The sequence below is a fragment of the Dunckerocampus dactyliophorus genome, chromosome 20 (genome assembly GCF_027744805.1).
Source record: "Dunckerocampus dactyliophorus isolate RoL2022-P2 chromosome 20, RoL_Ddac_1.1, whole genome shotgun sequence".
Lineage (NCBI taxonomy): Eukaryota > Metazoa > Chordata > Actinopteri > Syngnathiformes > Syngnathidae > Dunckerocampus > Dunckerocampus dactyliophorus.
In genome coordinates, this window is record NC_072838.1 from 788,135 (window position 1) to 814,374 (window position 26,240).

Genomic DNA, 26,240 nt, shown 5'->3' on the forward strand with positions numbered 1-26,240 from the left:
GGGCTAAAAAGGTGAAAGGAGGCTTTAGGGCCGCATACTGAACAATTAGCAGGATGCGGGGGCCACTTTGATATTTTTATCTATTATTGTAAAAAGACAAACAAAATCTTTGATATATACTGTACATATATCCAAAGACTGTTTGGAGTGTCTGGAAACATGGCTGGTGAGAAGGAGTGGCACAACCTGGCAGTTTTGGCATGTAGGGAAGAAGATGACACTGGGTGTTGGACTTGGGAATATTGACTATGGAGGAGTGACTACTCCCAGAAGGTGGAGTTATGTGTGCATTTGTTGTTTTATCAGGATTGGAGCTATTTCAATGGATGGTTTAGATGCAGCTGTAGTTTGTGCACATGTGGAGGTGAGGAGGACTGGAACAAATGAGGATTTGTTGATACCATGACCCAACCACATCACTACTATCAGGAGCACCACAGTATACAGGGGGAGGAGCCACCTGCTGTGGCCCAGCAAGGTGCACTGTACTCAGGCACACGCTCCAAGCAGCCTAGCATGCAAAATGTCCCTGAAACAGTGAATGTTTGTTTACAAGTGAGTTACGATAGGATGTTAATGTTACAGGTGCTTGATTCGTTCACCTGCACAGCACGGGTGATCACTGGACCTACTTTTAATGTTATCACATTTACTTGCTTTATTTGTCCCATTTTTGCTGATTTTCTGTTGAATTGTATTCCTTCAATGTGCTGCAAGCCAATAAAAAGGACTGGATGTTGTCTTATTGTGTTATCAGTGTGCTCATCACCAGCTTATCCTCCCAACAATTCTCATACTAGCAGGATTACTTTTAGGACGTGTTTTAGGACATCTAAACGGACGCATGGAATGATGAAGAGCCCCACAAAAAGGCTCTCTGTTGGAGTCAAATGTCATTTTTACGAGCAACTAAAGGGTAGGATTAAGACACAGATGTCCAAAAGCGAGGGTACAGTATGGTACACCAACGTGTGAGGGTGTTATTCTTAGTCGCAGTAAGAACGTAGCAGGACTTCCTAATCCTCGTGCACCGGAGTTGTGAGTGTGTGTTTGCGCACATCAGCAGGCATCTGAGAGGACGTGTGTGTACACGGTGCACACACACCTGAGCAAACCGGAGGCCATGAGGTCACCCGGCAGGAAGGCGGAAGGCGTCCATTTTTGTTGACATACGACGTCTGGGTTTTCTCAATGTCAACTTGAGAAGTGTGAGCTGCGCGCTCACACTTGTGCTGGTTTTTAGCCGCAGCAAATAGCAGGAGCGCCGTTCCAAACGAGTACACCCCGTCAAAGAAATAAAAGTCCTATTGCTTCTCCTATCCCATACACTCATCCAAATGTTCAAGATTCACCACGTATGAAAGACACAACAGCATCTTTCACTCTCCACCGTGATTACGTATGCTGGAAAAGGGAAAGAATAAAAATGGACATATTTCAAATACAGTAGAGGGCATATATAGTACAGTATATACTGTACAATATGTACAATCACCAAATACTGCCAAATGTGCACAAATATAAGCTAGATTCAAGATTCAAGAGTTTTATTGTCATATAAAACTCTTGACTCTTGAAATTGTAAATAAAAAATTGTAAATATAAGCTAGATGCAAGGTTATGAGGGAGATGGGATCGAAATGAATAAAGTGTAGAGTGCAGTGCAAAGGTATTTTGGAATACGATGAAAGCTGACTATGCCAATGGTGGACGATTGCTCTCGAGTCATTATCCATGTTGATCACAGCCACTGGGGGGCAAATGCAGTGGTCCCATACATTTTTTGGAGCTACTTTGCTCATAAACACATTATAACGGGACTGTCTATCAAAGTCCAGACAGTAGATGGCGCTACGCATCGTAACTCTGCCAGAGAATAAGAAGGCGTAGCAGGAGGCACCAGTGGTGCCAATTTAGCAACTTGTTGCTATAATTAGCGAGTACTCAGGCCCCTCTAGAGATGCTTTTGTAAAAAAAAAAAAGACAAAAAAGAGAGACTAGTGACAATTCTAGAGGCTTTTTCTTGTGTTATTGGAGACTAGACCTGTCACGATAAAGAATATTGCTGGTCGATAATTGTGCTAGAAATGATCGTCGCTCATCAATAGACAACATTTGAAGCACGAGATCTGGCCTAGCCAAGCCGCGGCTCGCGAGCCTCATGCGGCTCTTTAACTAGTTTCATGCGGCTCTTCAGGAGCTGTCACATGACATGCGTCAAATATGCTTGGCTGGCGCTGTCATTCACTCCCCCTACAGCTAGATGGCACACTGACCATGCAAGCCTGTTTGAGCGACGTCAAACGAGCGACGAGAGAATCTTTGGTGTGACATCATTTGTGTTGTAAACAATTTAGGTCAAGTTACCTCTTGAAATGGCAGGGAAAAAAAGCACAGCCAAACGGAAATATGAAGAAGAACACAGGATGTTTTTGCCAGAGTGGGAGAGTTTATATTTTTTTGTTGAACGTAATATGGCACTTATATGGCACGCAGCATTAGCACATTTCAAAGCTTCAAATCTTCAGCGTCACTTCAGCTCACTCCACCCTAACATCGAACAGCAATTTCCAAAAGGGACTGAACTTCGCAAGAACAAGTTGGTCGCTTTGAAAAGCCAAGCAGAAAAGCAGGTGCAGTTTTTCCAAAAATTTACGAAACACTCGGAGACCGTAACGCTTGCATCATATCAGCGGGCTTGGAACCTAGCACGGGCTAAAAAGCCGTACAACGAAGGGGACTTCATTAAAAAATGCCTCATTGACGCCTTTGAAATCTTGGCTCCTGGAGACGACAAACTAAAACGGAGCGTATCAGACGTTCAACTGTCCCGCCACCGTGTTAAACGCAGAATATCGGATATTAATGCAGCTGTTGAATCACAGTTGCACTCTGACCTTCAAGCATGTAGTATTTTAGTGTGGCATTGGATGAGAGTTGTGACATACAAGACAAGCCAGATTTGAAGAGGATTGTTTTAAAGATAAGGAATGCCAGAAGTCTCACTAAGCAGCATAGTAAGAGAAAGATGTTATTGAAAATTATCCTATTATTGTTTGTGGACAGTGCACACAATGTTAACTGTTGAAAATGACTGATATTATCATGTTGGTGTGGTTATTTTCATTAGATCTGGCTGAGCAGAGGTCTGTGTATGCGTGCATACATGATTAAAAGATGATGTTCATGTGTACCCATGTGTATGATGTGGCTCTTTGCAGTAACACAAAAAAAGTGTCTCTTAGTCTGACTAGCTGGCCACCCCTGCACTAGATGGTACTCAGGTATAGTGTACCTGTGTGAGCCACATTAGCTTGACACAAACGTTGCCTGTATGTATGCGATGCTGTTGACGGTAAAAGAGACCAAGCAAGTTGTTGAACATCCCCGTGATGTGGCATAAAATGTACGCCATATAGCCGTCCTGAATGCTTGCATGTCTTTTGCGCTGTAGCGAGCGACACCGTCTGTGAGTGCGCACTATTTTACACTGTTTTGTTCAGATTTACTTTGCGGACCAAACGCCTCAGCAAGCCCCCTTTAAAAGCCAAATATTCCCACACTGAGGCCGTGGGCTGTGGCATTCGCCTCAGAAACCGTCCCTTCTGTGCCTTCATTCACGTTAGCGTATGCCGCCTCATGAGGCTAACTGCTAGCACTCTGTATCCACTCACAAGTAGCCCCGCCTCCAGGCTGAAAGAGAGGACACGCGGAGTGAACCCTCCTGTCATCCGTCCTGTGTGGCACAGAGAGACACGCATGAAGCATGTCACTTGAATCATTGTAGAATCATTTGATCCATTGATTTTTCGATTATCGTGACATCCCTGTTGGAGACTTTGGGACACTCTGACCCCCTCGTTTTGTTTGGCATTTGTATTTGTTTTTTATCATCACAATGACCCGCGCATGCATCATGGCTGATGGCGCTCATCTGTCTTCCCGTGGCTAACTACCCAAAACGCGCCGCCAGCTGATATCCACTCACTGGGCGGGTGGGCCGCTGTCACCACAGCTGCCATACAGTTATGGGGTCAGATACGCGCCTCATTCCTGAGTCATGTGACTCAGACACCCTGCATTCCGGTTACCCACCACCTCCCTGTGTGTGTGTGTGTGTGTGTGTGTGTGTGTGTGTGTGTGTGACAAGGAAGGCTACATGCTGCAGTTCACAGCTGTGTAGCATGTTTTAGCATGCTGCTAGCGTGTGCTGCTATCAGTAGGAGAGCAGAATTGGATGTCATGTGATTGTGAGCCTAATAACGTGATGTTTTTTCATGGCGGGCCACCCGGGGAGGGTGGATCTTCAACCTACCTTGATGAGATGCTTGTTGACCCACTTTGTGAAGGTTTTCTTCTGCACTCTGTCCCGCTCATCTGGAGGGAACATGAAAAGAGGGTTAATGACATCAGAATTCACAGTGTGTGCTTTCAGCAGTCACTTTCACTTTCGCTTTGATGCAGACTAGAAACTGGCTTGGCTTTCCCCTCAGTCAACGGTTACAATTACATGCCACTCACCCAGCAGAGTAAAAACCACTTGCCAGTAAAAGGTCACTACAACCACTGCCATGGGGGGGACATCATGTCATAATTGGCCATGATGCATTGTAATGGACGATAAAGCAGAGGAACATGGTGTCGGCAGTAAAAAACAACAACACATTTTTAAAAATAACACATTCATGGCAGTAACTCATTTATTTCATGTCAAGCCACATTTCAGGCAGACGGAAGCACAACAGCATCCCCATATTCCTGCCTGAACACATCAACAGCAACAGCATACACCTGGATGTATCCCCTACGCACTAACGCCTCTCGAGTTCTCCTCAGAACACACTTCCTCACTAGACCAGAGCGAGGTGCGTTCAGGGACATTCCCAACATCACAGCAACCTTGTTGTTATGGGTGCATGTGTGGTCTAAATAAACAGACAAAGTGGCTATTCTTATCCCTGACTACCATCACTTAGTGTGCACATGCAGCATGTCATCAAATTATTCTGAATTATTTCACACATGGTGGCAAGTGGTGATTAATCACCATTAATTCATCCATTTCTAAAGTGTGACTGATTTGATTCAAATCTGTAATCATTTGACAGCCCGAGTTGTTCTGTCATAAACAAGACTGAGCGGCCTGTGAGTGCTTTGAGGTGGGGGGGAGCTGCTCGTTGAGAAGAGCAGCGGGTGCTTTCCTGTCATCTCTGCCGGCCATCATTCAGCCGAGGAGCTCATGTTGTCATTGACGTGTTTCGGTTCGGTGTGCCACGTCACCCACGCCAGTCCAAGAATAGAAGCTGATGCTGCTCATCTTGCTCAGCTCCTCTTCATTCCACTTGGGAGGTTCTCTCCAGACTCCCATCCCATCTTTTTCTAGAACGCCTTGTAGCCACGAATGTTATCCAAACCAAAGGTGCCCTTTTTAGCTCACTCAAATGGAAAAGAGCAATTTTTTGTCAGTGTGTGCTGTGCCTCATTTTATCAATACCTTTCATTTAATACTGACTCGTGTCTTTATTTCTTTCCCTCCATTCCACATTGTGTGTGTCACGGTGCCTTTTCCAGGAAGTGGCTTTCTTCCACCTTCTCCTGGGCTAAAAAGGCTTTCCATTTCCCTCTGTTGCTTTGCCAGCCTTTTCTTTCAGGAATGTCTTTTACAAAGTATGTTCTCAGCACACTTGGGGGCACGTAGTGAATACTGAAAGGATGCAAGGCCCACTTTGATCTGCTTTCTGCTTTGTCAGAGGTGAAAAAGGCAGCCTATTATTGGTAGCAAGCATCTGCTCTTTGCTCTTTTCAACCTTCTTCAAGAGTTTTCTTCTCGTAATATTACAGCTTTATTACATCAAACTTTGACTTTATTCCCATAATGAAAGTTCTTCCCCAAGCTCATTTTCCAAAAATGACCCTTGTTTTGTTTTGTTTCTCATATTATGACTTTTTAAAAGTATGATATTTTGTCTTTAATATTTCAACTCTGCTAAAATATTACAACAAGTTTGTGGTTGTAAACGTCACCTTTTCTTCTTGTCACGACTTCTCCCGTAATGTTTTCATTTTATTCCAGTATTTCTTACTTTCCTAGCATTGCAGCATCTAAACTACACAAAAGCACGTCAGCCTGCCTCCCCCCTCATCCCTCCCTCCTGACAGATGTCTAGCTGTTTCTATGGAGACGCTGCCACGTGGAGAGAGATGGTATCACTTCCTCTTAACACACACGCGCACACACACACACACACACGCGCACACACACACACACACACACACACACACAGTTTACATAGAAGGCAAACTCTCAGGCGTATTTCAACATAGTCTTGCAACATAGTTTCACCAAAGCAACACGCCTTCCTTCCCAAACCTGCCTGGTAGCTCAGCTGCTTGGCCCACAGCAAGCACACACACACACACACACACACACGCACACACACGCACACACACACACCGTATTTGGGTGATGTCCAGCGTGACACTGTGTAGGTGACAGGCACACACTGACACTCATTCAAGCTAGAAAAAGAAAGGAGCATCGTGCACACTGTCATCGTGCAAGAAGACTGTTTTGTCCTAGCATTCAACAGCTAACACACACACACACACACACACACACACACACACACACACACTGACCTGCGCAGCACATGCGTGAGTACAGGTGAGCATTGAGGCGACATTTGTTCCTGTAGTCAGGCCACATAGTCCCCCCAGCCGCTAAGAGTCCTCCTGTTCCAATGGGACTTGTGTTGTGATGCTAGCAGCGTGCGACCATCACGAGGCGTCCTCGTAATCTCCTCAGCCGGCCATGTCGCCATGGGCCTGGCTCACAGGCCGGGCATCCACCTCCGTCCCGCTCGTCCACACGTGTTCTGTCAAAGTCGACGCTGGCTCCTCCTCTCTCCTCTGAGCTCCCTCCCGCTCGCTCAATGGCCTCACTCCTCCCTCCCCCACCTCCCTCCCTCGTGGCTCTGTGTACAGACGAGCTGGTGGAGGCTCTGCAGGGATCTTCCTGATCTTAATGCCTGGGTCTTTGCAGGTAGGAAGTTCTCACATGCGTTCAAGTCTCACATGTGACGCATGCAAGCTGCTTTTCAAGCCATGCACGCTCCAAAAGGTCAAAGTGCATCTTGCTGCTTGGCTTTCCAACATGATCTCGTCAAGCAGGACACACTGAGCAGCTCCTGATCCTGGCCTGGACACCATCCATCATCCCATCACAGATCCGTGATGCTTTCTTCCCCAAAGCAAATTGTGCTGTGTCATGCTTTGCCAAGAATGAGCGAGGCGGGAGTGGCGAGCCAGCACAAGCCTGAGCCAAAACAGGAAGTGACAGCAGCAGTGTCTCTGCAAGCTCCGCCTCCAATGTCCTCCAACGCTACTCCCTTCTTTCTTTCCACTTCCTGTCTGGTGTCCGACACGCACCAGACCAGACCAAGATGAACACCTTCTCACGCCGCTTTCATCCTCACGCTTTCATCTCCTGCTCATCTTCTCCTCTTTCTCTTTCATCCCATGTGTGACCCCGCCCACATATGTGTGCAGCTAGACGTTCATCAGATGTCATGTGACCTGATACGCCCTCTTGTGGCCACATAAGAGCAACACATGCCCATACAGCAAAGAGTGTTTAACCTAGCCTAAACCCTAACCCCCCACCCCTTAACCCCCCAACCTTAACTCTAGCATCCACGCACAAACACTGGGGCACTTTTTGACAAGTGGTTTTGTGTCAACCATGTCCATGATGCAAATGAGACTACCCCACAGCCACAGATAGATGGCAGCCCTGTGGTACACATTGGGGTGTGCCATGTTTCACCTGCGTGGTGACATCACGCCAAGGCACATTATGCCAGCCAATCACATCGCATTCACAGCAAAAGCAACAAACCCACACGGGCTTAAGACGCTAAGCCTGCGATGTGAGCCGTGTTGCAGTGCATGCCAATCAAACGTGAGCACATGAAAGACATCAAAGACATACTTTCATGTTTCACACACGCTAGCACACCTTTAGCATGCTCAATGCTAGCAGTCCAGTCCCTAAAGAGCCCATCAGCGCTAATTAACAGCTAATAAGATGCTAACCATGCAACACACGTTCATTACTGAAATCAAAAGGGGGCGGGGCCTCAACAGGAAGCATGTGACTGATAAAAGAAGATGACCTAACAGAACTTTTTACCTCCTTCAAGCATGAGCGCAGCGATGACACGATGACGCCGGCAGCGCTGGCAGTAGAACCAAAGCCCGGCCGCTGTGAGGAAGTGGACCGTCACCACCAGGATGGGTGTCATGACACCCGGGTCACACAGGAAGTCCATGCCATCTCCTAGGTGACCACCAAACCAAACCTTCATCTGGGTCTGATCCAAAGTCAAGAGAAAAAAACTAGAACCTCTCCACACAGCAAACTACTGAGCTTAACACCCGAAATAAACACCCCCTTCTCTCCATTTGCACGCCCTCCCCCTCTCTCTCTCTCTCTAAAGCCTGCTCGCTCGCCCTCTACGGTCAATTCCACTTCCATAAAACAAGCCGTTGTTGGCCGCTTGAGAGCACGAAGCAACCGCCTCCACTTCCTGTGCAACACACACACACACACACACACACGCGCGCACACACACACACACACGCGCGCGCACACACACACACATACCTCTCATTTTATATCCAACTTGTGTGCACCTGCACCCTCCTTTCTTTTCTTAGTATGTGTGCATGTTGCCATGACAGAGTGATACATCCCGCCAGTGATATTTAGCAGCGTCTATCTTTGGGAGTGTCTGCTGACTGTGATGCTGATCACACTGAGGAGGAGGGGGTATGACAGTGGGTACACTGCCATCATGGAAGGCAGGAGGATTCCAATTACGAGGGGGGGGCTTAGCAACATGTAATAATGATCACAAACAATATTATGTTGCCATCATCCACAATCCTTATGTGAGACATGAACACACGTCTTCATCTCTTTTCAGTGCCTTTGAAAGATAAAAAAAGAGATCAAATAGACGACTAATTGATCCTCCATTTCCATCATGTGAGCTGCATATGAAGCACATTGTTATTATTATTGTTATTAACATTGTTACACCCAAGAACTACCTTACTGGCGTAGTGACACCTCACCACACCACAGCGGCTAGCTACTAGCCGGCTAGCCGCTAGCTTCAGCACACGCTAGCCAAAGGTAACGCTACATATCGGAGCTGTGTTGTTGTTTTTGACGCTAGGTGTAGCGTTCCTTTCTATGTTGCTATGTGAAATCAAAGCTGCCAGAATAGTCCAAGTATGACATGTTATCATGAATGTACCTGTTACTACACGCTCACAGCATGGATAGAAAACCACTAAACCTCCTTGGAGCTTTTTGGACCTGTTTTCATAGGCGGGATAGGTGTGTCCCATTACCTGCATTCGTTAGCTGCCTCTTTTTACCTCTTTTTACATCTTTAGAAGGCACTGAAAAGAGAAAGACACGAGTGGTCTTTTCCTTGAAGTTAATTTGCTCGTGTTAGGAAATCATTTGTGTTTTTGTGCAAAAATGAATTTACTGAGTGGGTAAATTAGTCTGAAAGTAGATTTTACAATAACTGTTTGCATTGATGGAATTCCTGTTCAGTCAGTACAGTATAGATAGAACGGTTGAACGTAATAACTCAGTGAATGATTACAAGTAGTTTATAGCAATAAAGCCTTATTAAATCTGTTTAAGTGTGTCAAAGTGGCTTGCCCCAGCCAGGGTCAGCAGCCAGATATGGTCCAGAATGTAGCCTAAATGACCTTGAGATAGGCTGAGGAAAAGAATGTTTTGTTCATGTCAACAACTCCAGTGAGTGTTATCGGGTCAGCGAAGGAGCCAGCATCACAAGCTTGGTCAAGGATCAATAACAGATGGGACTACCATGGAGACTCTTTCATTCGGCCGCAAGATGGGAACAGGTGAATGAAACGGGGTGGGGGCTGTGAAGACTGGGAAGATATCCTGTCTGCCTTATTTTCAGTGATTATGTCTGACTTGTTCTTCAATACATTTTATAAATCTAATTTGCTGTGAGAGGCTTTTTTCCTTCCCGTAACTGGAGATTAAAGACACGCAAGGGGGAGGTGAAATCGGCTTTGAACTTCAGGAGGCTGTGGAGAACACTGCCCACACTTTTTGATGAGCGACCTTGACTTAGGAACATTTTTAGCAACATTTCTGGTGAAGTGAAACCAGCCGAGACTAAAGGTGGCCTCCTGCTGAGCCAAAGCCAAAGTTGGCACGTGGTGAATGAACGCTGCCACTGTGGGGCAGGAGAGACCAAGGTGAGAAGCATTCCTTTGACTTACTACTTTGCTCTGCACACCTGTTGCTAACTTGATTGGCAGTACAACAATAAGCACAACAAACACATTTCATTTGTCACTTCAGTTTCTTCTTCTGTTTGGCACTGCTATGCTGATTGTACTGTTTTAGTCATGCTGCTGTGATCGACTGCATTGGCTGACACTATTTCTACACCACCTGATTCGACATCACCTTTGGTCATCAGAGCTTGTTTCCATGAAAAGGACTTGAACTGACCTTATTGGATGGCCGAAATCAGTCCCTTTTTTATTGGCCTGCAGCACATTGAATTAAACACCCCAAAAATGGAGCAAGAAGGCATAATGTATGGGGGCCATTCTCCTGACAGGGGTACCAAATGTGTAACATCACAAGCAGAATGTAACGTTGCTATTTCTATCCAATTAGCTGATTAAAACAGTTGAGTTTATGAAGAAAAACATCTCATCTTGGTGTGAGTTAGGACAGCAGGGCTCATTTACATTCCAAAGGGATTGTTTACTCAGTGGTATTATTTTTGGTTTGTACTTTGCATGAGGAAATAAATAACTTTGAAGTGAAAGGACTGGAAGTATGCTGACAGGGAAGATGCTGAAACCTTGCTACTGATGACTAACAACACAAACCTTTCACTTAAAATGATGTAAAATATCAAAGTTACCCTAACGAGATCCTGGGGACGTGTTGTGCCATTTTAGCACTTTGGCTGTGATGAATGAATGAATGGACGTTGAATTTGCTTCTTTTTTTTTTTTACAGATTATCCCAAAATGGCAATTTGTTCCTTGTGACAAAAGCTGTCCTGTTGAAAATGTCATTTCTGCCTCCATCCATCCATCCATCCATCTTCATCTGGGTGGGGGTCACAGAGGCAGCAGCCTAAGCAGGGAAACCCACCCTTCCCTCCCCGGCTACTTCATCCAGCTCCTCCCGGCGGATCCCGAGGCGTTCTCAGGCCAGATGAGAGACATAGTCCCTCCAACGTGTCCTGGGTCTTCCCCGAGGCCTCCTCGGATGTGCCCTGAACACCTCCCCAGATGCCCGCGGAGCAGTGCTTCTACTCAAGAGCTTCCCACCTTATCTCTAAGGGAGAGCCAAGCACCCCTTTGGAGAAAACTCATTTGGGCCGCCTGTACCCTACATCTTGTCGTTTGGGTCACTACCCAAAGCTGACTGCCATAGGTGAGGGTAGGAACATAGATGGGGGGGTCAATAGGGAGCTTTGCCTTTCAGCTCAGCTCCCTCTTCCCAACAACGGACCCATGCAGAGTCATCACTGCAGACGCCTCATTTATCTTAACATGAGTCAATTTGGACTACTGGCCTATGGGTTGTGATGTTTACATTTGTGCACCAGGTGGCGCTAATGTTTCCCATCCAAAGCATGCAGTAAAATTGCACAAAGGTGTGTTGCCCCTGAAATGAACATGAAATGAAGTGTCACTACTGATGGACGTTGGATGATGGTGTGTAAAAAAATATTTTTGATATATCCAGTCGTCCCTCACAATATCACGGCTCGATTATCACTCCCTCGCTATATGTCAGTTTTTCAGAAATGAATGAGTGAATAAATGATGGCTGCTTGGTGGTAGACTGTGGTCTATTATGAGTCCACACGTGATGAGTAGTACTGAGGACACTAAACCTTTACATTAGCTTTCTTTGGTGTCATGAGCACTACTTAACACTGCATCAAGTCATCAAGTCAGCCATGGCATGTCCCACATCTTAGAGTAAAAAAAAAAAAAAAAAAGTTCTCCTCCCAGTCAGTGTGGAAGTGCTAAGTTTTGGCTGTGGAAATAAATTTGAGGCTAACTGGTTAGCTGGCTAGCAGCCTGCAGCATCAGAGTTGAGCAATGGGGTGTTATTTCGTGTTATTTAGTTTTCAACATTGCGTTTATTACGTGGAATCCTACATCACGGCTGATCTGGACCCAATGGAGATGCCTGATAAAAGGAGGATGACGGTACATTTCAAGCTGAAGTATCTCGTCTTGTTTCACGTCAAAACAAGTTTTAGGAAGCTGACATTTATTCCAGTGCGAGTTTTTCCTAGTGTAGAAAAATAACGCATGAAAATCCAATCCTCTCTGAAATGCATTTCTTGGAAATGAGTTGTGTTTTTAATGTTTCATACTTCACAGCTCAGATACGGTATAAAGTCAAACCTGTCTTAGCGGCCACCTTTATAGAACAGCCACCTGCCTATAGCAGTCACTAAAAAATCCCCCCCCAGCAAATGTACATGTTATAGACTCTGTATATAGCAGTCACCTGTCCAACGTGGCCAGCGTCCACCCATTTTGTCTCCCTTGGTCAATATCTATAGCGGCCAAATTACCGACTCAAGTAGAAGCCTCATGCACGAAAAAGTTTTGTTTTTCAATCAATGAAGGCGTCGTGTGTAGACTTTAATTACTGAGTCCTAGCTCAGTCACAATCATTCACAAGATCCACACAAACTGTCAGTTGTTCCACATAAAAAAGCCGTCTTCTTTTGAGCTTGCTATTTCCTGGTCAAACATGTAACTTTAAGAGCATTTGCACCAAAACATTACCGCAAAGTAGGCTGGGAACAGGACGTGCTCCCAGCGACGCTACAATAAAAAAAAAAACATACGCTAGCATGCATACGGCAGTGGGAGCAAAACTGAGTTCGGTTGTACTTAATTGAAGTATTTTAGAATTTACTCACGTTATTTTTGATCAATCCCCATCCACAAATCCATCAAAGTCCTCATCTTCTGTATTCCAAACAAACAAAGCTGTCTTCTTTTCCGTTCGCTACTAGTCTGTTAACTTGTCAGTGTTATTCAGCTCCGAAGCAAAGAAGGAAACTTCTCCTGTTGCTTCTGCCAACTTTATTTATTGAACGCGGCCACCAGACAGCAGCTCAGAACACACACACATCTCTCAGCATCGTCTCTCCTTCCTGCTTGCCCACAAGGCAAAGGTTAAACAAGCCCCACTACATAGCTGTCCAGCCAATGCCTGTAAGAAATGACACCGTTTATTTCCTGGTGTGCACTGGTCAATACTGTAATGCCGCTTGTTGTGGGGAAGGAGAGACTCACGTCGCCGATGCACTTTAATGGCTTTAATAACAGCGGAGAATACTTGATCTTTGTGCTGCCTGCCCCTGTGGGCCTGGTGGCCTTCTGACGGCGGGGGCTCGGCCTGGCTATTTGGGGCGGGGCTCTCTGGGAGGTGGAGGGCGGCCCCTTTCCTTTCATGCATTCTCAGTGACAATTACACGGCCACACATTCTTGCACCTTTTTATATATGAAGTCTTCCCCACATACAGAGATACCTGTACATATGCACACTCACAGTACATACGTACTTCCCCACATTACTCACTGAGTTAACCAGGGTGTTGTTATGTTGTTGGTTTTATTACAGCGACGGTGATTTCAGCAGTATGACTATAGTTTTGTTTTTGTTTTTTTTTTACAGTGATGTGCATTACAGTAATTATCATTCTGTTCACTATCATAGTTCATCATTTCATTACTACTATTATGTGTGATTGTCATTGACAGCGTTGTCATTGTGGTTGTTGATATTGTTTTGTCCTTTGTCCTTATGTCCTTGTTCGTCTTTATAGTCATCACAGACATTTATTTGCTGATGTAGTTCTGTATGTTTCTGTTGTTCTGTTCTTGTTGTCACAATTGTTGTTGTTGCTGCTGTTGTCTTTGTCTCTTTTTTTTTTTTTGTCCCCTCCTTTTCTCTTCTTCTCTGTCCCCTCCTGCTCTGGTCCGGTCGCTCCAAATTTGCTTTATAACAAGCATCAAAGTAAAAAAAAAAAAAAAACAAAACAAAAAAAAACAGCGGAGAACACTGCAGGACTTTACATCCACGCCAACATAAACACACTTCCCAACTCTCTCCAAACTCACAGCTAGCACTGAGCCTAGCTCTCCTGCTCGGGACGCCCACCGTCACTTCCCGTCACTTCCTGATGAACTAAAGCTGTAATGACACTCTGCCGTATAAAAAGTAAAATATGAAAAACAAGCGTAAGACATTACTAGCACAGCTTTGTTCTGTGGGTCGTGGATATATTCTATCAGTTATTATTAAGCCTCTAGCTTCCTTTTAGTAAGTAAAAACCTTGGCTATGATTGCACTACATTGTCATGTAGACCTACAAAGTACACTTGGAAGAACAAGAGGTGAATAAATGTATTGCAACTGATGTGAAACTGATGAGGGGTAGGATTAAATAAGCTTTGCTTCTTCCTACTCCTTTTTGGACATGCAAAATTGTGAATTGTACTATGTGATGTGCTACTGTTTGACTCATATGCATGTTCAGGATTAAAACCATGAACCATGATAATAACAAGCCTAGTAGTGCTGTACAACTTTTATCCGCAGTCCGCAGTGCCCTCTACTGGTCAACATTATTATTGTTATTTCTTCCCCTTTTTTTTCTTTTTTTCCCTCTACTGGTCAACATTCAAACTGGACGCCAACCTGTCTATAGAGGCCACCTGTCTATAGCGGCCACTTTTGCAGCCTCCCTCTAGTGGCCGCTATAGACAAGTTTGACTGTACTTTATTCATCAGGCCCTCCCTCTGTGCTGCATACAAACGCTACATCCACGTGTCCCTTGTTCATTCACTGTGTCTCTACAACCCCCCCATTGCCCTCCCAGCGCGACGACTGTCAATGACCTGAGTCAGCATCCTTCTTAGAGACAGCATGGCAAGGTCACTGGGACGTGTGCACACGCTGCACTAAATACACACGTACACGCTTCTTTATTTAGAGCAAACCCCATCCAGCCATGATGATGGGGAGGGGAAAGGACAGATGCATCCTCCAACCTTGGATGCCATCCAGGGGTACCTCGGTTAACGTCCACCCCGGTTAGCGAGACAATCTCCTGATACCTGTGTAACCCACGTCATCCAGGAGCTGTCACATGATGTGAAGACCCCTCCTGATTGGCTGGTCTTTCATGCCATACGTAACTGAAATAACATGTTCGCATGTTTTCGCATAAAAGCCATGTTAGCTGTTCACACGTTTGTGGCATTGTTTTTTTTTTCATGTACAAAAGGCTTTAACTGCCCTCCTGTCCTACCCCTCCCCCTGAAAGTATGTTAAATGTTGACTTGTCCACCCATTTGTCATGGTTATTTTTCATATCATTTTCTGCAGGTAAAGCTGTTGAATGTGTTTCTTTTCTATGGGAATACCTGCCTTGGTCAGAGTCCGTTTTGGTTAGAGCTGGACCTTCTGGAAGTGATGAATGATGCTAACCAAGGCACCATTGTACATCATTAACACACATTCATCCCAATTTGGCAACTTATTTTATTTTAGCCACGGCGTGACCCAGTTACTGCAGGTTGCATCAGATAACGTGCTGACGACGTTGGCAAAACAGCTGACTTGTTACCATTCTCGTTTCTCATCTCCCATGGAGGCTTGCTGCATGGGGGCTAAAGGGTGCCACTGTCCTCAGGAGGATATTCAGCCCCTGAATTGCTACAAAATGAAACCCCCAAGCTCATACACGCTGTCAGCAACTGTGGAGGACATTTTGGGAAAACCAACTTGTCAGGTCCACATGCAGTACCGTGCGCCGCTGATAGGCGGCGACATGAGTGCAGGTAGAAAGACAAGCGTGTGCTTTGATTCTGTTGTCATTTGTAGGTGATTGGCGCTTGTGTTTCTCAGTAGTATGAGGCAGCACACACTTGGGGAACCTCTGACAGAACATTCACTCTGACCCAAACTAATGAGTGTGCATGAGCAATCAACCTCTGAGCGTCGCTTACGGAGGCATGGCTGATGACACACACTGACTGGCTGGCGGTCCCGTGTGGATCATTTAGGGTTGGTGAAAGTAAAAGAAGGTGCTGACAGTTGTGATGTTATGCTTTGACAGGATGACCCCAGCGGATGGCTGCACCCCCGCTGCTAACCCCCCATAAACTGACACATTGCTTCCAGTCAAGTGGCGCTAATACTGCAGAAAAGACTCATGCATCAGCAGAACAAACAAAACATCACTTCTACCACATGCTGTGCTTCTTCTTTAGCTTGTTTTTTGGCAAGAGACGACTCAAGTTGAAAGCAATGAGACTCCACCGCATCACCGTACGCGTCCTCTTGCTTGCCTGTTAGCAAGTTAACCTTTTACTTTGAAAGGAAAAGTGTACTCTTTTTGGAATGTTGCCCATCACCCACAAGGCCTTTGTGACACATCAACACACGTCTTCCAGGTTTGTGAGCCTTCTAAAGATGGCACGTGATGAATGCACGTAATGGGACGCACCTATTCCACCTCGAAAGGCCGCTATGAAAACAGGTCCAAAAAGCTCCAACAAGGTTCAGTGGTTTTCTCTGCTACTGTGAGCGTGTAGTAATAGCTACGTTCATGATAGCGTGCAACACTTACAGTATCCTGCTCATTTACCACTGAGAACATACCACTAATAACCCAAAAAAGAAGTCATTCATGGGACGAGATGAGCAGCCTTGGAAGACACCAGGACGGCAGACCGCTCTCTCAGTTGGAGCCCACCTGCGAGCGACCTGGAAGTGCTGCTCGAGCTCCACGGATGGAGAGGGAAGGTTGAGCAGTGATATGTGTCCAACATCCTTTAGTCTAAATCAGGGGCGTCAAGCTCCTTTTCACCGTGGGCCACGCCGCAGTCATGGTTATCCTCAGAGAGACGCTTTTTATCATTCTATTTTAGAAATTTGAACATTTACATTTTGTTATTACATTCATTTTTCATGAATAACTAATAAAAAATGTGAAATTTGACATTGGATTTGACAACCAAAAAAATCAGGTTCTGTCAACATTGACAACAAACACATTTAGCAAAAAAGATTGTGTTTTTGATTTAAGAAATATAGATTTTAAACTTGTTTTTGTTAGTAATATTCATTTTGTTTTGACTTTAATATATTATTTTATTATTTATACTAAACATAACGATACATGTTAATTAAATTATTATAAAAATATGTTTTAAATATTACATGTTTTTATTTTATTGTAAAAATATGTCTTACATATTAACATTTTTACTTATTCAAGTACAAATTAAATTACAGCATACATGTAAAAATACAATCATGTAAATTTGACAAATAAAGCTTAAAATGTCACGTTCCACGGGCTCTTGCTGGTTGCCCCTGTCTCCCGTGCCTTTTCTGTGTTTCTGTCCAGATCCTTAGTTCCTGGCTGGAGGCGGAGCTGCTGAACGCACCTGTAATTGAGTGCCTACGCCACTACTTAGGCTGACTACTGACAGCTGGAGCACGCCGGATTATTCCTTCGCTACACCACGCTCCAGCTGTGTGTGTCCCTTAGCCTCGTACTGTTTCCAGTCTCTTGCTAGCGCTCAGCAGACTCTGCCTCCAACCGGCATTATTTGTGTTCTATTTTTTCATGGTAAACCTGTTTTGTCACCATCGCGTTACGTTTTGAATTCTTGAGCAGAATAAATTCTGTGCTCACCTACCTGCCTCCAGCCTCTGCATTTGGGGTTCCCAGACCGGCACCTAACCGCACCGTGACAGAATAAGTAAAGACAAAATTAATATGAACAACAAAATTACCATATATATATTGTTATTTTTTTTTTAATAATATTAAAATAAGCGTCCTTTGTGTTATGTCAAGGCTTTCACGGGCCACATTAAATGATATGGCGGGCCAAATCCGGCCCCCGGGCCTTGAGTTTGACACCTGTGGCCTCAATGAAGCTTCCTGTTTTCATATTATGTAGCCAATAGCAGGGGTTCTGGGCTCCATGAAAAAAATACTAACAAAAAGAAATCACGTTATTTTTTTTTAGTACGGTAATGACTTATCTTTTTGGGCCACCTTGGAATTGTCCTGACTTCCAATACAGCCCCCCCCAGCCAACAGCACTCATCAGAAAGACATGGAAAACAGACTGGTTCCATGTCTACCTGCTGTGACTTTAGCAGACAATAATAATAATAATAATAATAATAATAATAATGTAGTGGAAGGGATGAAGTAGACGTGTTTCCAGTCAACAAAAGCTCATGACTTCCGTCCTTAGGCCCACAATAAAGAGTCAAGCAGTTCATGATAAATACCCTCCTTCCCCTTCAGGGTGACCTTGGTGCGGCATGCCAACATCAACAGACAGCATCTACGGTACCCACGGACGTGCACTAAAAACACCCCCGCAGGAAGCCATCACCACCTTTCACCAGCAGCGTTAGCAGTAGCATTAGCAGGCAGCGTGTTGGCATTGCTGGTCTCTCATCTCATCCTTCAAACAACAAACATGGGGGTGGGGGGGGGGGGGGGGGGGGGGGGGGGGGGAGAAGCACGGTAGGAAAGGAGGGAGGAGGTGAGGAAGTCCGGGAGGGGACTGATTTATGACCTTGTGAGAAACCAGACGCTTCATTCAACCTTCACACAGATGATGGAGTCATAAGACTTCTATGCAATCCATTACATTACATTACATGACATTGTCATCTTTTATTACCCAGCAATGCAAGCAGCAGCCAGCAGAGGGCAGAATTAATCACAACTCACTAACACTCAACCTTTTCTTTATTTTCCAACTATTTCTACTATTTCCTCTTAAATAACCTTCACAGATTATTTTCTTCCTCGAATGTTAGGACTTTATTACCATAATAATACAACTTTTTACCCAAGCTAATTTTACAAACATGACAACTTTGTTTTGTTTAAAAAAACAAAAAAACACATTTGGCCTGCTGAAACATTGCATCGTGCAAATGTGGGTGAGACAAAGAGCACTTTGAAGAAGTCATTGATTGAAAACAACAATTCAACTGAAAGAGGCTGTTTATCAGCTGATCAAAAGTTTAAGACCATGGCTGACAAAAGAAGCACAAAGTCTCCAAAGCAGAACCAAACATGTTCTCAGTAGGACTCAGTAATGAGGAGCTCCACCGTTCTTGTTCATCACTTCCCAAATGGCTTTGGGCATGCTTGATGCCAGTGTTTCCAGGAGGCTAGTGGGAACATTGCTCCAAGTGGTGAAGATGGCTTCACCAAGGGCATCAACTGTCTGGAACTGATGGCCATTTTTAGAACCTTCCCTTGCATCCATCCCAAATGTTCTCTACGGGATTCCCTATGATAAACAGCCTCTTTCAGTTGAATTGTTGTTTTCAATCAATGACTTCTTCAAAGTGCTTTTTGTCTCACCCCCCCTTCTTGTTGTTGCATATTGTAGCTCTACTTAAAACCTCATTAAGATCCAAAAGTGCAACATGATCATTCTAGACATTTTTCAACATTTGGATCAGGAGTGGATTTCCACTCGATGCTACTAAAGTTAGGATTATTTTTCCTCACGATATTAAACGTTTATTCTTGTAAAAATTGCAGCTTTTTTTGTTAGAACCCAACTTTTTGGGATTTGATTCCCATCAAGTTCCAGCTGTTTTCTCCATTGATATGGCTGCTGCTGTTTTTACATTTTCCAACTCGTTCAACGTTCTTTTTGCAAATGTTCTTCTCATATTACAACTTTGTTCAATTATATTTTGACTTTATTTGTTGTTGTTTTTTTACTTTCCCCAACCAAATGTTCCAAAAATGTTGAACAACTTTATTTGTCTTGTTTGTTGTCCTGGCAAAGAACAGAAGGTGAAGAGGAAGTAAAAGGCAGGGAGTGTTGAGGTCAGCGTGTGGGAAAAGGCGAGGTAGAAGGGTGTGGGGGGCACAGTGAAAGGGCTGGGGGCAAAGAATGTAAAGAGGGTACACAAATACGGAAGAATGGAACACAGAGCCCCAGCAACTGGGCCCCGGATTTGAACCCTGGCTGCTGTGGTTGCCATGGACACACCTCAATTAGGACCGCCCATTCAGCCTTTTGTGTGTTGATTGCACGACCCGACCCCTGCGGCGGCCACGACGTCAGGTCACGTGACTGTGATGAAGGCTCAGAGCTTGGCCTTGTGGAATGCTGCTGTGTTGTGTCGGGTGAGGATGGCTTCCATGCTAGCAGGACAAGGAGGAGATGATCAGCCTAACTGCATCTCACTGCGCAGGTCAGCTGTGTTGAAAGTCTGTGGACGGTAATCCCGCTCTAACGAGCTCACAGGGAGTTCAAGGCTGTTTTTGGAAGGGAGGGGGTGGAGACTGGGAGGAGGAAAGCCCAGCCAAAGGCGATGATGTGGGAGGAGTGCAAGTTCAACTTCTCTGAGAAGGTAGAGCACAACCTTCAACACATCTATGGTGTACTTGGGACATTATTGCTTTCATGCAACCCTTCACCACAAAGTGCACTTTTTGGGGGGGGGATTTCACGAGGGGGTGTCACCACTAGACCAGACTGGCTTTACAACAACAACACAACATTTTAGTATTACAATAAAACATATTTACAATATATTGGTTACACTCCTCTGCACTGTGTGTATGCTAGCAGCCCCGCCTCCACCCACCCAGACTAAGAAAATGTATGACTAAAAAAGGGCTCACTCTGTTCATGCCGTTGTTGTATGGAACAAACGTGCCAAGGTACTGAAAGCAATGCACAGAGTGAACTCTCTTCCTGCCAGCCACGCATGCACATGGCAACATATTGATGATCCACTTCATGTTCACTGATCATGTGATTCATTCATTCATTTTTCAGCATCCCTGGTGCCCACCACACACTTTTTCCTGAATGAGAAAGCTCATGTGACACCCCGAATGAACACACACGTCTTTCTCTTTTCTGTGCCTTCTAAAGATAGAAAAACAGATAAAAAGAGGCAGCTAATTAATGCACGTAATGGGACGCACCCATTCCACCTAGAAAGCCTCCATTTCCATCATGTGAGCTGCATATGAAGCACATTGTTATTATTATTGTTATTAACATTGTTACACCCAAGAACTACCTTACTGGCGTAGTGACACCTCACCACACCACAGCGGCTAGCTACTAGCCGGCTAGCCGCTAGCTTCAGCACACGCTAGCCAAAGGTAACGCTACATATTGGAGCTGTGTTGTTGTTTTTGACGCTAGGTGTAGCGTTCCTTTCTATGTTGCTATGTGAAATCAAAGCTGCCAGAATAGTCCAAGTATGACATGTTATCATGAATGTACCTGTTACTACACGCTCACAGCATGGATAGAAAACCACTAAACCTCCTTGGAGCTTTTTGGACCTGTTTTCATAGGCGGGATAGGTGTGTCCCATTACCTGCATTCATTAGCTGCCTCTTTTTACCGAAAAGACAAAGACACGAGTGTTCATGTCTCACATGAGGACTGTGGATGATGGGCATCTGTTAAATCATTATCATCTGGTAAGTGTCGTCTGTGCACGTCACGTGCACCCTGGTGGTGTGTGATTAGAGTGTGTGTGTGCATGTGGAGAAGGAGGTGTGTTAACAAAATCAAACAACGGCGTGCGATGAGGAAGTCACGGTGAGTGCTGGCGGCCAATGTGACAGGATGAGCGCTAGCAGCTAACGCCCCAAGTGGCGTGGCGCTGATAAGCAGCAAAACACGCTTATCAAAGTGCACACACCCGCCGCTACAGGAGCCTGGAGTGCGTGGCGGCACGTTCAAGTAAACCAACATGAACGGAGGCGTGTTCGTGTGTACAATCACACTGTGTCACGGTTACGGAACGTGTATGAAAGAATGAATCACGCTATTTGGTGCTGACCTGCGGCCTATTATTCGTCCAAAAACAGAAATGTTGAACTGAATTGTACATTTTTTGCCTAAATGAAGCATTTTCAAGCATGAAAATGACACCAAAGCAGTTCAATGGATCTGATGCCCTGGATAAATTGACATGTGCATGTTTCTTTGTGGAGGCGGGGCTACTAGGGAGTGCTAGCAGTTAGCCTCGGGAGCCAGCATAGGCTAACGTGAATGAAGGCACAGAAGCGAGGATTTGTGAGGCGAATGCCACAGCCGACACCCCAGTGTGGGAATGAACAAGGTGAACGCATGAACACCGATGATCCGATATCACATTTGTTGGAGCGTAGTGAATGGCACATGAAACACAAACATCCCAACTGGGAAATAAAAACTATGGCTGGAGGTGCAGCAGAGCCTTCGTCCCGACAGCCAACGCTTACTGAGGCGTTTGATGGAAATATAAACAAAATGGCACAAAATTGTGCGTGCTCACAGACAGTGTCGCTCACTACATTGTAAAAGGAAAGCAACCATTCAATATGGCAAACATTTTATGCAACACAGTTCATGACAAAATGGTCTCAAAAAATGCTGTAAATGATATCGATTATCAATGGTAATATGTAGCACAATTATCAACCAGCAAAATGTGTTATGGTGACAGGCCTACATAGGATAGAACTGTAATCATTAGAATGTACTTAATGTAGCAGCAAATGCACGGCTATCTATCTGTCTATCCATCCATCTATCCGTCCACCCATCTATCTGTCCGTCCATCCGTCCTTCCATTCGTCCGTCCATCCACCCGTCCATTCGTCCGTCCATCTATCTGTCCATCCATCTGTCTATCCATCTGTCCGTCCTTCCATCTATCTATCAATCCATCCATCCATCCATCCGTCTATCTATCTGTCTGTCTATCCATCCGTCCGTCCACCCGTCTGTCCACCCGTCCGTCCATCCATTTGTCCATCCATCCACCCATCCATCCATCTATCCGTCCGTCCATCCATCCACCCATCCATCCACCCGTCCATCCACCCACCCGTCTATCCGTCCATCCATCCACCCGTCCAACCATCCTTCATCCATCCATCACTTGCATATTTTTAAGTGAAAATGAAGCAAGTTCCCAGTCAGATGATTAGTGGGAAATGGTAGGGAATGGCGTCTAGATTGTGTTTGTGCAGCGTTGCTATGCAAAGTAAAAGATGTTTACAGGAAACAGACCATCCTGTGAATGAGTGATTTACTTGAGGGCATGTGATGGAAAAGCAGCCTCAAGCGCGATCAGAATGACTCCTGACCGTGTCAGCGGTTATTTTAGGGAGACGTTTGGTTTGTGTTTGAATGAAGCAGCACAAAACCTTTCAGAGTTGAAGATGCAAGCAGAAAAGAAAAGTGATGGTTTCTGAAGTGTAATCCGGGGTGACCTGCAGACGTTTATGTCACCTGGTCAGCCAGCTTGGAAAGTCCAGGTGACAACAAACAATGCAGCACGGCCGTCAGCGCGTTTCATCCTGCAACCTCACTGGAACCATCACGATGAGCAGCAGAGCCACGCACGCCCACCACGGGTACACTCAGACACCGTTGGCGTAATCACGTCGGACGTCTAGCAAACACAATGCACGCTGTTCACGGCCTTCTACTTTTATCCCCACAATCCGACTTAATCCAGCAACATTCAACCCATGACTGCCTTTTGCCAAAAAAAACAAACTTAATGACGCGGAGGCGACAATGGCGCTAATGTTAGCTTAACCACAAAGTCCAAAAAGCCCTCATATGACTTGCTTGAGCCGCTCAACGCCACCGACTTCTTGTGTCAGGCTGACACTGCGGTCCACTCGGACCTCAAACAACACGACTCACCCGCGCTGATATCCTTACACACACGTTTCCATACATTCATTTGTTTGGCACACATCGGCACTAACATGCAGCAAAACTTCATCAATGTTACCTGATGACTGTTACGCACACCGACACAGGTACCTTATGCTAACATGCCACATGGACCACACGGCAAACACCTATGCTAACATGAATGTTACGCACACCGACACAGGTACCTTATGCTAACATGCCACATGGACCACACGGCAAACACCTATGCTAACATGAATGTTACGCACACCTACACAGGTAGCTTATGCTAACATGCTACATGGCAAACACCTATGCTAACATGAATGTTACGCACACCTATACAGGTAGCTTATGCTAACATGCTACATGGCAAACACCTATGCTAACATGAATGTTACACACACATATACACAGGTACCTTATGCTAACATGCCACATGGACCACACAGCAAACACCTATGCTAATATGAATGTTACGCACACCTACACATGTACCTTATGCTAACATGCAACATGGCAAACACCTATGCTAACATGACTGTTATGCACACCTACACAGGTACCTTATGCTAACATGCCACATGGACTACACGGCAAACACCTATGCTAACATGAATGTTGCACACACTTACACAGGTACCTTATGCTAACATGCAACATGGCAAACACCTATGCTAACATGAATGTTACGCACACCGACACAGGTACCTTATGCTAACATGCCACATGGACCACACAGCAAACACCTATGCTAACATGAATGTTACGCACACCTACACATGTACCTTATGCTAACATGCAACATAGCAAACACCTATGCTAACATGACTGTTATGCACACCTACACAGGTACCTTATGCTAACATGCCACATGGACTACACGGCAAACACCTATGCTAACATGAATGTTACACACACTTACACAGGTACCTTATGCTAACATGCAACATGGCAAACACCTATGCTAACATGAATGTTACGCACACCGACACAGGTACCTTATGCTAACATGCCACATGGACCACACGGCAAACACCGATGCTAACATGAATGTTACGCACACCTACACAGGTACCTTATGCTAACATGCCACATGGACCACACGGCAAACACCTATGCTAACATGAATGTCACGCACACCTACACAGGTAGCTTATGCTAACATGCTACATGGCAAACACCTATGCTAACATGAATGTTACGCACATCTACACAGGTACCTTATGCTAACATGCTACATGGACCACAGTTTTGGCAAGGGTACAAAGGGAAACGCTGATGTCCACAGGAAACCACGCAATTTCAACAATAAAAAGCTCAAAGTAAATATGGAGATGACTCACTGTCAAGACATCTTTTGAAAGCCACACAACTTGATTGTAAGCCTTCTATCGTGTATGCGGTGTACTGTAGTCCTGTGCTTTTTTAACCTTTCCATAATCCTTCCGTGCATGAACCCAAAAGACAAACATGAGCACAGACGCCACTCGTGGACACAAACACACCACAGTCATGCTCTCACATGGTGACAAAGAAGGAGAAGAAAAAGAAGAAGAAGAAAAAAAGAGGAGGAGAAGGAAAAGAAGATGAAGAAAAAAGACAGAAGGAGAAGAAGGTGTAGAAGGAGGAGAGGGACAAGAAGAAGAAAGAAGAAGGAGCAAAAGAAAAAAGGTAATGTAGCAGTTGTTCCCCACACAAAAAAGCCAAGAAGAGCTTATGAATGAGTTGTTGTGTTGTACAGCAGGTCAAGCTCTCACTTGCCTCCCAAAAAGCACTTGGTGAAGACCACCGTGATGAGAAGAGTGAGTAGCGCAGCTGTTAGCATGTGCAGCCAACAGCTGCGCTACTGCTATCAAGTGTTTGCACTCCACACACGAAGAAGAAGAAGAAAAAGGTGACTGAGGAGAGGAGATGCGCTGCTAGAATACTCAGGATGCCGCGTCAGCCACCACACAAAGCACCAAACTACTGTCACCTTGTCTTTCCACCCAGACATCATGCCCTCAAGGATCAGTGGAGCACATGTCCAATGACAGTACGACACGTGAGACCACTCGCCGTCACACTCAAGGTTCCCATTTGTTACCATTCCCTTGGAGATGAAGAACATATCTACCTGCTTTACTCGCTTGTTGCTAGCGTGCCATTGGCCAGTTATGCACATTCCACAAGTACGCCCACCCCCACACCACAAGTAGATTGCAGCCCTGTGGGAAACCCCGACATGTGATGCTTGCACTCTTAAGTTTTACGATGACCACAGGTTGACCCTGGAACAGACCATTTCTATTCCCTGTTGAGAAACACAAACAACTTAGCAATGTTCTCCAACGCTACCTCAATCAGACAAGTAAGTGTGTGTGTGTGTGTGTG

The 26,240-nt window shown here is 45.2% G+C and overlaps 1 protein-coding gene across 6 annotated transcripts in view; it reads right to left on the minus strand.

Annotated features, from left to right (window-relative positions):
- Positions 1-26,240, minus strand: part of macf1a (microtubule actin crosslinking factor 1a) — a 188,640-nt gene that overhangs the window by 132,922 nt on the left and 29,478 nt on the right. For 4 of the 6 annotated variants that reach the window (XM_054763861.1, XM_054763872.1, XM_054763871.1 and 1 more), the window contains one exon: positions 4,316-4,377. In XM_054763861.1, coding sequence (XP_054619836.1) covers positions 4,316-4,377 — 62 coding nt within the window. Of the gene's footprint in view, positions 1-4,315; positions 4,378-6,639; positions 6,934-8,191; positions 11,224-26,240 lie in introns of those variants that run through there. The other 2 variants (XM_054763862.1, XM_054763867.1) reach the window with 2 other exon arrangements.